Source organism: Cherax quadricarinatus, chromosome 15, assembly GCF_038502225.1.
Source record: "Cherax quadricarinatus isolate ZL_2023a chromosome 15, ASM3850222v1, whole genome shotgun sequence".
Taxonomy (NCBI): domain Eukaryota; kingdom Metazoa; phylum Arthropoda; class Malacostraca; order Decapoda; family Parastacidae; genus Cherax; species Cherax quadricarinatus.
The window spans coordinates 22862895-22875136 of record NC_091306.1 but is presented as its reverse complement, the minus strand read 5'-3'; the positions used below and the strand labels follow the sequence as shown (position 1 = coordinate 22875136).

Genomic DNA, 12242 nt, shown 5'->3' with positions numbered 1-12242 from the left:
ATACAGTACATCATATTGTAAATTGTTCCATTGTAATACCAAATTTACAATGTTATTACAATGGTATTACAATGGTATTTTGTTTTAAATAGTACTAAACTGTAATACGTCACATTGTAAATTGTTTTAAATTATTACACTATAATACTGTAATCTTATTAACTAATTCAATAGTGTAAAAAGTCTCTACTAGATTTATCAAAACCATGTAGCATCACCTGATATAATATTCAATTCTCCTGTACTCTCTCTAACTCACCTAATTACCATATAACTATGTATTATTGCCTTACTATTCTTAAGTTAATCTTTAAGTTTGCCCAAAATGCTCAGCATACAGTGTGTGTGAGCGTGTTAGACAGGAGTGAATGGAGACAAATGGTTTTTGGGACCTGATGAGCTGTTGGAATGTGAGCAGGGTAATACTGTGTGAAGGGATTTAGGGAAACTGGTTAGCCAGACTTGAGTCCTGGAAATGAGAAGTACAATGCCTGCACTTTAAAGGAGGGGTTTGGGATATTGGCAGTTTGGAGGGACATCTAAACTGTCGTATCTGAGTACCTCTGCAAAGACAGTGATTATGTATGAGTGATGGTGAAAGTGTTGAATGGTATGAAAGCTTTTTCTTTCTTTTCTGGGTTTTTCTTGTTGGGTCACCCTGCCTCGGTGGAAAATGGCCAACGTGTTAAAAAAAAAAAAATGACAATATACTGATGATGTGATTAATTATGACTGTCCCTCAACCTGGAGAAGAATGTGGGACTGACAACCTCAAATCTACATCTTCACTAATTATGATAAAGTTTCAGGATAACATTTGCTCTAATCCTGAGTAATTTTATCAAATGACAGAGATTGAAAAGTACTGTTACCAACCTACAGAGCAGAAGAAGACTGGCTCAGGCACTTTAACACCAAGCAACATGGCTGTTTGGGGATCTCTCTTGTCATCCAGTAACTTCCTCTTAACATTGTTGGCTAAAGAATAACTTCCGACCAGAGTGTCTCCCGTACTAGTAATCTGCCAGTTATTGCTTAATCATATATCATTTTAACAAATATTTCAAAAAAATGAGGTTATGCACATGGGAAATAAAGAAATATACAGGTAATAAAGCTCATTGCCAGATCATTTTTCTGTACTTTTGTTACAATTTATTTCTGTATATGCTAACAGAGACTTAGCATATCATACTTAGATCACACAAAAGTAGTATATTAACAAACTTGGCATTTTATCCCACCAACATCATTGTCTTCAGTAAAAAGATTCTTTCTGTACATGTTTACTGTATTTCTAATAACAAGGTAAATCACTTGCATGCCTCACAAAACTCATATTTTACTTTAATATCCTATAATGTTTCTTAACACCAGTATGTAATAAATAATCTATATACAGTACTGATCTACAGTGGAACCCTGGTTTTTGTCCAATCCAATTATCATATAATTCCGTTTTCAACCACTTTTTTCAGTGAAATTTTCCCCCTTTTTTGTACATTCGCTCAGAAATCATCCTGCCCGTGGGACACAGCCGCTCATATGTTCATGACCTGGTCTGCCTTTGTTACTCATTCAGTGAGCATTATTCCATGCTTTCATCCAAAACATTTTGTAATAATCCATTGTTTTTTGTGCCTGTGACTGCTAAATATGCCACCATTGGGCCAAAGAAAGTTCCAAGTGCCAGCCCTCTGGTAAAGAAGGTGAGAAACACGATAGAATTCAAGAAAGAACTTGTAGAAAAATACAATAGTGGCATACGTGTGGCCGAGCTTGCCAGGATGTATGGAAAATCCAAATCAACGATCAGTTCCATAATGGTGAAGAAAAAGCTGTTGCAAGCCGTGTCAGCAACATGTTCAATGACAATGCCATGTCCCATTTTAGGCAAATCTTAAAGAGATGCCAGAAACAGGCCTCTCTAGACAGATTTTTTGTGCGACAGGGGTCCAGTTACTCTCAAGCTGATCCTAGTGCCAGTAAAAGACAAAGAAGGGAAGAAACCCTGGATAGGGCTTTGATACCTGAAGTCCTTATGGAGGGGGATTCCCCTTCCAAACAATAACCTCTCCTCCCTCTCCCCTCCTCATCATCTTCCATATGCTAACAAGAGTCTTAATAAAGGTAAAAGTGATGTTAAATGTTCATTTATCCATTTCATTAGTCATTTATATTTATTTCTCATTGTTTTCTGTATGTAAAACTATAGTTATTCTCTAAAAAAGTATTTTTTGTTAACATTTTTGGGTGTTTAGAATGGATCAATTGGATTTACATTATTTCTTATAGGAAATTTTACTTCAGTTTTCGTACAAATCGGTTTTCGGCTGCCCTTCTGGAATGGATAAAAGACGAAAACCAGGGTTCCACTGTACATCCAAAGAGTCACATTTCATTACCTGAACTATAACAAAGCTGTATAATAAAAAGACTAGGGTAGTGTACCTTTAATCCAGTAAGAACCACAATATTTCCTGCTTTGACTGTTGGTATCTCCTTGAAGGTGTCAGCATAAGCAATCATAACTCTTCCCACTTTCTCTGGCTGTTCTGCATTTATATTATACAGCCTCTGACCCTGAAATTATCTTGTAACTAATATATTTAAACTTGAAAACAATACTGACTTGATAACAACATCAATATTTCAATATGTGAATACTAATCATTGCAAAGAAAAAAAAACAATGACTTTTTTTTTTAGAGAGCTTTTCCCATTAAAAACAGTTTATTAGCTGGTTATGGTTGCCAGCAAAAGCCCTTATGTATGAAAAATGATGGAATGATTGTGATTATTATTATTTCCCTTTTAACACTGGTCATCTCCCACTGAGGTAGGGTGACCCAAAAATGAAACACTTTCATCAACATTCACTCTATCCATAAAGACAGAATATATGAATGCACTGTTTTATGTCCAGTTTTGTATTTTAAGCACATTAACAAAATATATTTCATACCTTCTCCAAATGCCCAGAGTATATTCGAACAAAAGTTAATATGCCACCAAACTGTTTGTCATGGACAATCTTAAATGCCATAGCACAGAGGTGAGGGGCATATAATGCAACAGTCTCAAGCTGGCGTTCCTGAGGGGATGGCAGGTAACTGATCACCGCATTCATTAATGGCTGGACCCCAGTATTCTTGTATGAGCTGCCCATGAGAACAGGAACTGCAGTCTTGGGAGAGAAATTTGTTTACAAAATTATAACTAAGTAAATTACCTATATACACACACACATGTACACAATTAGGTGAGTGTACACACACACACATGATAACAACATACAAAATACTGCATGGAATAGATAAGGTGGACAGAGACAGGATGTTCCAGAGAGGGGACACAGAAACAAGGGGTCACAATTGGAAGCTGAAGACTCGCATGAGTCAAAGGGATGTTTGGAAGTATTTCTTTAGTCAGAGTTGTCAGGAAGTGGAATAATCTAGCAAGTGATGTAGTGGAAGCAGGAACCATACCTAGCTTTAAGACGAGGTATGATAAAGCTCATGGAGCAGGGAGAGAGAGGACCTAGTAGCGTACAGTGAAGAGGCAGGGCCAGGAGCTGAGTCTCGACCCCTGCAACTACAATCAGTTGAGAACAATTAGGCGAGTACACACTTTTACCTCAATGACTGTCTCCCAGTTAAGGCAGGGTTATCAAAAAAAAAAGTAAGCACATTCAATATCACTCAATCACTAACGTGTGTAAATTTTTTATATTCAGATATATGAATAGTACATACTATAATTAACCCTTTGACTGTTTTGGTCGTATATATACGTCTTACAAGCCAGTGTTTCGGACGTATATATACAGTGGACCCCCGGTTCGCGATGCTATCGGTATCCGATAAATCCGGTAACTGATGCATTATATCGCAGAAAATTTGCCTTCCTTCCCGATACAAAACCCGGTATGCGATGTGGTTCGTACGAGACGTCTCCATGTGTGGCCTGAACTGCCCCGTGTGTGCCAGCGTTTACAAGCCAGCCAGTGTGTGCGCATCTAAGGATACATTCGGTACATTCCATATTATCCATATTATCACTGTTTTTGGTGCCTGTTTTTGCAAAATAAGTCACCATGGGCCCCAAGAAAGCTCCCAGTGCCAACCCTTCGAGACCAAGGGTGCTAATGACTGTTGAAATGAAGAAAGAGATAATTGCAAAGTACGAAAGTGGAGTGTGTGTGTCGGAGCTGGTCAGGTTGTATAGTAAACCCCAATCAACCATCTCTACTATAGTGAGCAAGAAAACGGCAATCAAGGAAGCTGTTCTTGCAAAAGGTGCAACTGTGATTACGAAACAGCGACCGCAAGTGTTAGAAAATGTTGAGAGACTGTTATTGGTGTGGATAAATGAAAAACGGATAGCAGGAGATAGCATCTCTCAAGCAATCATTTGTGAAATGGCTAGGCAGTTGCATGACGATTTGGTAAAAAAATTGCCTGCAATTAGTGGTGATGTGAGTGAATTTAAGGCCAGCAAAGGTTGGTTTGAAAGATTTAAGAATCGTAGTGGTATACATAGTGTGATTAGGCATGGTGAGGCTGCTAGTTATGTTGTGCGACAGAGGTCCAGTGACTCAACCTGGTCCTAGTGGCATTAAAAGAAGAAGGGAAGTAACTCCGGAAAAGGACTTGCTACCTCAAGTCCTAATGGAGGGGGATTCCCCTTCTAAATGCTAACACCATCCACACTCTCCCCTCCTCCCATCCCATCAATCATCACCAGATCTTCATTAAAGGTAAGTGTCAATTATTCTTTCGTTATTTATTGTTATTTATTGTTATTGTAATTACTATTCTATTGCATTAAACTTAATATTTCATGTGGTAAAAGTTTTTTTTTTTATACTTTTGGGTGTCTTGCACGGATTAATTTGATTTCCATTATTTCTTATAGGGAAAATTGATTCGCTTTCCGATATTTTGGTTTACGATGAGCTCTCAGGAACGGATTAGTATCGCGAACCGGGGGTCCACTGTACTCAATAATTCTAACGGCTTCAAATCAAGCAGGAGAAAGCTGGTAGGCCCACATGTGAGAGAATGGGTCTGTGTGGTCAGTGTGCACCACATAAATAAAATCCTGCAGCACGCAGTGCATAATGAGGAAAAAAAAACTGGCCGTTTTTATGGATTAAAACGCCGACTTTGAGGTGTAGTATTTTCGTATAGTATTTATCGTTGTATTCTCGTTTTCATGGTCTCACGTGATAAAATGGAAAACATATTACAGAAATAGAGATGATTTTGATTAGTTTCACGATGAAAATGACCTTGAAATTGAGCTCAAAATAGCGGAAATGTTTGATTTTTACCTATGTTCAGGAGTAAGCAAATCACACCACACGTCCATCCATCTCAACTGGGGAGACTAATATTCTTTCACTAGTGCACTGATATTATTTATACCATTTTTACAATAATGCAGTAGTCTGCATAACAGTAAATTTTGTATTTTTTTGTATGAATAAAAAATAAAAATAGAAAGCAATAGTAATATAAGAGGAGCCTAGAGATGTGACTAATGAACAGAGGATATGTTATTTTAGTGCCAAGAATGTCTACATTGTTTATTCTGGACCCTATTTTGAAACTGGCATCTTTTTTAATTTGCATGAAATTGGCCAAACTGCCAATTTCTGACCACTTTATTGGGTAGTTCAAATCGGTAAATGGCGGTTTCTTGTACTCGACTGATAGAAAAAATGGAGTTCTAAAGAAATAACTATGAGTTTGGTCAAGTGGAACAACGAATTGGCCAAAAACAGGGCTCAAAGTCAGTGAAATTGCCTATGCGTATATGTTGCCGAGACCGCTAACTTCGTGGGAGCGTAATTCCGTGAGTTTTCAACCAAATTTCATACTTTTGGTGTCATTACCATCGGGAAAGTATTCTCTATCATTTCATAAGATTTTTTTTTTTTTTTCCAAAAATTTTGCGACATAGAATGACAGTTTCAGAAAGGGGCTTGCGGCAGTCAAAGGGTTAATAACTGTTTTATTGCTAAGATTCCAAAAATGAGATTCCATTACAAAACAAACACATCTTATCTACCCACTCACTCCATCATATCAGTCCTCCTCAAGCAAGCAATAAATTTGTGGTAATGTTATAACAATGTTTAAGACAGGCTCTTTCTTTATTAAGTTTCAAAAGCAATGTATTTTACTATCACTTAAGATTTTTTTTTTTCAGCACACCAGCTATCTCCCACCAAGGAAGAGTGACTCAAAAAAGAAAGAAACTTTCACCATCATTCAACACTTTCACCATCATTCACACACAATCACTGCCTTGCAGAGGCATTTAGATATGACAGTTCAGATCTCACTCCAAACATCAAATATCCCAAACCCTTCCTTTAAAGTGCAGGCATTGTACTTCTCACCTCCAGGACTCAAGTCCAGCTAACCAGTTTCCCTGAATCCCTTCACAAAATATTACCCTGCTCACACTCCAACAGCTCGTCAGGTCCCAGAAACCACTCATCTCCATTCACTCCTAACACTCACACATGCCTGCTGTATGTCCAAGCCCCTTGCACACAAAACCTCTTTTACCCCCTTCCTCCATCCTTTCCCAGGATGACCCCTACCCCTCCTCTCCACTATAGATTTATACACCCTCCAAGTCATCCTATTTTACTTCATTCTCTCTAAATGACCAAATCATCTCAATAACCCCTCCTCATCCCTCTGAAGAATAAATGAGGAAGCAATGGGCTAGTAACTCCTTCTCCTGTAGACACTTACTAAAAAAGAGAAGAAGAAAAACTTTATAAAACTGGGATGCTTAAATGTGCGTGGATGTAGTGCGGATGACAAGAAACAGATGATTGCTGATGTTATGAATGAAAAGAAGTTGGATGTCCTGGCCCTAAGCGAAACAAAGCTGAAGGGGGTAGGAGAGTTTCAGTGGGGGGAAATAAATGGGATTAAATCTGGAGTATCTGAGAGAGTTAGAGCAAAGGAAGGGGTAGCAGTAATGTTAAATGATCAGTTATGGAAGGAGAAAAGAGAATATGAATGTGTAAATTCAAGAATTATGTGGATTAAAGTAAAGGTTGGATGCGAGAAGTGGGTCATAATAAGCGTGTATGCACCTGGAGAAGAGAGGAATGCAGAGGAGAGAGAGAGATTTTGGGAGATGTTAAGTGAATGTATAGGAGCCTTTGAACCAAGTGAGAGAGTAATTGTGGTAGGGGACCTGAATGCTAAAGTAGGAGAAACTTTTAGAGAGGTTGTGGTAGGTAAGTTTGGGGTGCCAGGTGTAAATGATAATGGGAGCCCTTTGATTGAACTTTGTATAGAAAGGGGTTTAGTTATAGGTAATACATATTTTAAGAAAAAGAGGATAAATAAGTATACAAGGTATGATGTAGGGCGAAATGACAGTAGTTTGTTGGATTATGTATTAGTAGATAAAAGACTGTTGAGTAGACTTCAGGATGTACATGTTTATAGAGGGACCACAGATATATCAGATCACTTTCTAGTTGTAGCTACACTGAGAGTAAAAGGTAGATGGGATACAAGGAGAATAGAAGCATCAGGGAAGAGAGAGGTGAAGGTTTATAAACTAAAAGAGGAGGCAGTTAGGGTAAGATATAAACAGCTATTGGAGGATAGATGGGCTAATGAGAGCATAGGCAATGGGGTCGAAGAGGTATGGGGTAGGTTTAAAAATGTAGTGTTAGAGTGTTCAGCAGAAGTTTGTGGTTACAGGTGCGGGAGGGAAGAGGAGCGATTGGTGGAATGATGATGTAAAGAGAGTAGTAAGGGAGAAAAAGTTAGCATATGAGAAGTTTTTACAAAGTAGAAGTGATGCAAGGAGGGAAGAGTATATGGAGAAAAAGAGAGAGGTTAAGAGAGTGGTGAAGCAATGTAAAAAGAGAGCAAATGAGAGAGTGGGTGAGATGTTATCAACAAATTTTGTTGAAAATAAGAAAAAGTTTTGGAGTGAGATTAACAAGTTAAGAAAGCCTAGAGAACAAATGGATTTGTCAGTTAAAAATAGGAGAGGAGAGTTATTAACCCTTTGACTGTTTCCGACGTATAAATACGTCTTACGAGCCAATGTTTCTGACGTATTTATACGCACAAATTCTAGCGGCTTCAAATCGAGCGCCAAAGGCCTGGTAGGCCTACACGGGAGAGAATGGGTCTCAGTGGTCGGTGTGCACCCTGTGAAAAAAATCTGGGACCTAGCAGTGCATTGTGGGAACGCCATGTTGTCAGTCCATTTTCACCATGCCTCTCGGTAAGACGTTCCTCACTCCTCGGCGGATTGGAGGTCTTTTGTTCCGAAGTGATAGCTCTAACAGCGATGAAAATGTCAGTGACAATGAATTCAAGGGTTTTCAAGTGAGTGTTACCGAAAAAAGTGCCCAGGATAACGTAAATAGTGACGAAAACCCAGATGACCCACAACCTTCGACCTCTGGTGCTGTGCCGGCTTGTTCACGTTCACGTTTGCCTGTACCAGGACGAAAGAGGAAACTATTTGGTCGTGTACAACACCCTGATGATAGCAGTGATAGTGATAGTGATTTCAAGGTCATTGAAAGCAGTTCTAGTGACAGAGAGAGTGAATATTCCCCAGTGAAGCGCCAGTATGTACGACGTAGCATGCGGTCTGGTAGTGTTTCATATGTTGTTCCAAGGGGAAGGAGAAACTCTGGGAGCACATCCCGTGGCCCAACACCACGACCTGATAGTGAAGATGACGATATTGTAACGATGGGTATGAATGGTGACAGTGAGGGAGGAGGCAGTGGTGGTGATAGTGAGGGTGGCACGGCCCATGTGGCACCATCACCGGGCCACGCTACTAGCCACGCGGCTGACTCAGCAGAACAACCAGCCTCACCCTACCCCACACTGCCACAACCTGCACCACCACAACCTGCACAGCCACAACCACGGTACAATATCCAGACCCCACCAGCAGACCGCATCTGGGATTGGCAGGACGGTGACGAGTTTGTTCCCAGTCCCCATGACTTTGATGAAACACAAAGTGGAATAAAGCCATCTTGTCCACTTGGGAACAATGCCAGTGAACTGGACTGCTTTGAGTTATTTTTCGATGAACCCCTGATGGACATCATTGTCAGGGAAACAAATACATACTGTGATTACACCATGGCAAATACAATTCTCTCACCAAAATCACGGCTACACAAGTGGAAGGAGACAACTGTGGCAGAGATGTACCTGTTTTTTGCCACAATAATGCTTATGCCACATGTGTATAAGCACACTGTCACCACATACTGGACAACAGATCGCCTGATTTCAACTCCAGGTTTTAGTGACATTATAGGTGTCAATCGTTTCCTGATACTGTTGCGTATGTTACACTTTTCAGACAAAACCAGGCCTGACAGAAGCGACAGGTTATATAAGATAAGAAATGTGTTTATGTACCTGAAACAAAAGTGCTGCATGTATTTTTATCCCTTCAGGAAGCTTGTTATTGATGAGTCCTTGATTTTATTCAAAGGAAGACTCTCATTCAAGCAATATATACCAAGCAAGAGGAAACGCTTTGGTATAAAGCTATTTGTACTGTGTGATTGCAGAAGTAGTCTTGTTTTAGATATTATTGTGTACACTGGCAGTAATACTTTGAGAGATACCATGAAGTTATTGGGTATCTCTGGTGATGTGGTTCGAACAATGATGGAACCATATCTTGGTAAGGGGCATATGTTATTTACTGATAACTGGTACACAAGCCCCTTACTCAGTGATTTCTTGCGAGTGAACTTGACAGACGTGTGTGGCACAGTGCGTGGTAATCGCAAACATATGCCAAGGTTCGACGCTGGCACTCGCAGAGGTGAGGTGCAAGCCTTTGCTGCCAATGACATCATGGCATTTCGGTGGCATGACAAACGTGATGTCACATTGTTGACATCAGTTCACACAAACGAAATGGTACCCAGTGGCAGGGACAACAGAGAGACCAATGAACCCATTCTAAAGCCTGCAGCTGTCATGGACTACAACCTCAATATGCGCTTAGTGGACAAATGTGACATGCAGATTGGGTTTGCAGACTGTGTACGCAAGAGTTATAAGTGGTATATCAAACTTTTTTTCCATCTTGTTGATATCTCTATGCTAAATGCTTATAACATATACAAGTTGAAGACCAACAAAACACCAAAATATGGTGAATTTTGCCTGTCAGTAATCAGACAAATAATTGCAAAGTACAAAGCAGCAACTCCTGCAATAGACCAGCGCCCACAGACGTCATCTCGTTTGAGGCCTGGTGATCACTACCCCATACAACTGCCTCCTACTACTGCCAAGAAAAATGCTCAGAAGAGGTGTTATGTATGTATGCATACCACAAAACGCCCACAAACACGCAGAGACACTCGTTTTATGTGTGAGGAGTGTGAAGTGCCCCTCTGCATATACCCATGTTTCAAAGAGTTCCACAAGCTGCAGCAGTTCTAGGAACGTGGTTAGTGACTGTACATATGTATATATATTATGGAACAATAGTAATAAACATTGTTTTGTATTGTTTGTTTGTGTAAACAAAGTGTATACACAAACTAATAGTGATAAAGTTTGTTCTGTTATTGTGTTGTAAATAATGAGTGTATATTTGAACATTGCACCTTACATTGATCTCACAGGCCACATAAGTTACCTGGAAAAGAAAAATATTGAAAAATGCAAGAAACCTTTGAATTAGAGTAAATAAAAGAATACCGGGTGGGCGGCAGTCGCCGCTGTTGCCGTACGCACGTCAATTTCTGCAAACTTTGCGGCTCTATATCTCGGTAAGTACTGATGGCAAAAATTTTTTTTAGGCTTAAAACACTAGTAAAAATATTCCTAACATTTTCATAAGAAAAAATAATTTTTTTTTTTTTCGAATATTTGGCGACATAGAATGACAGTTTCAGAGAGGGCCCTGAAACAGTCAAAGGGTTAAATGGAGAGTTAGAGGTATTGGGAAGATGGAGGGAATATTTTGAGGAATTGTTAAATGTTGATGAAGATAGGGAAGCTGTGATTTCGTGTATAGGACAAGGAGGAATAACATCTTGTAGGAGTGAGGAAGAGCCAGTTGTGAGTGTGGGGGAAGTTCGTGAGGCAGTAGGTAAAATGAAAGGGGGTAAGGCAGCCGGGATTGATGGGATAAAGATAGAAATGTTAAAAGCAGGTGGGGATATAGTTTTGGAGTGGTTGGTGCAATTATTTAATAAATGTATGGAAGAGGGTAAGGTACCTAGGGATTGGCAGAGAGCATGCATAGTTCCTTTGTATAAAGGCAAAGGGGATAAAAGAGAGTGCAAAAATTATAGGGGGATAAGTCTGCTGAGTATACCTGGTAAAGTGTATGGTAGAATTATTATTGAAAGAATTAAGAGTAAGACGGAGAATAGGATAGCAGATGAACAAGGAGGCTTTAGGAAAGGTAGGGGGTGTGTGGACCAGGTGTTTACAGTGAAACATATTAGTGAACAGTATTTAGATAAGGTTAAAGAGGTCTTTGTGGCATTTATGGATTTGGAAAAGGCGTATGACAGGGTGGATAGGGGGGCAATGTGGCAGATGTTGCAAGTGAATGGTGTAGGAGGTAGGTTACTGAAAGCAGTGAAGAGTTTTTACAAGGATAGTGAGGCTCAAGTTAGAGTATGTAGGAAAGAGGGAAATTATTTCCCAGTAAAAGTAGGCCTTAGACAAGGATGTGTGATGTCACCGTGGTTGTTTAATATATTTATAGATGGGGTTGTAAGAGAAGTAAATGCGAGGGTCTTGACAAGAGGCGTGGAGTTAAAAGATAAAGAATCACACACAAAGTGGGAGTTGTCACAGCTGCTCTTTGCTGATGACACTGTGCTCTTGGGAGATTCTGAAGAGAAGTTGCAGAGATTGGTGGATGAATTTGGTAGGGTGTGCAAAAGAAGAAAATTAAAGGTGAATACAGAAAAGAGTAAGGTTATGAGGATAACAAAAAGATTAGGTGATGAAAGATTGAATATCAGATTGGAGGGAGAGAGTATGGAGGAGGTGAATGTATTCAGATATTTGGGAGTGGACGTGTCAGCGGATGGGTCTATGAAAGATGAGGTGAATCATAGAATTGATGAGGGAAAAAGAGTGAGTGGTGCACTTAGGAGTCTGTGGAGACAAGGAACTTTGTCCTTGGAGGCAAAGAGGGGAATGTATGAGAGTATAGTTTTACCAACG

General features: G+C 39.6%; 1 protein-coding gene across 4 annotated transcripts in view; it reads right to left on the bottom strand.

The window, feature by feature from the left end:
• The window catches only part of mRRF2 (mitochondrial ribosome recycling factor 2), a 103695-nt gene that overhangs the window by 29979 nt on the left and 61474 nt on the right, over positions 1-12242 (bottom strand). For all 4 annotated transcript variants that reach the window (XM_070085213.1, XM_070085214.1, XM_070085215.1 and 1 more), the window contains 3 exons: positions 2966-3187; positions 2452-2583; positions 877-1021 (listed from right to left, as the gene is read on the bottom strand). In XM_070085213.1, the coding sequence (XP_069941314.1) occupies positions 877-1021; positions 2452-2583; positions 2966-3187 (499 nt within the window). The remainder of the gene's footprint in view (positions 1-876; positions 1022-2451; positions 2584-2965; positions 3188-12242) is intronic.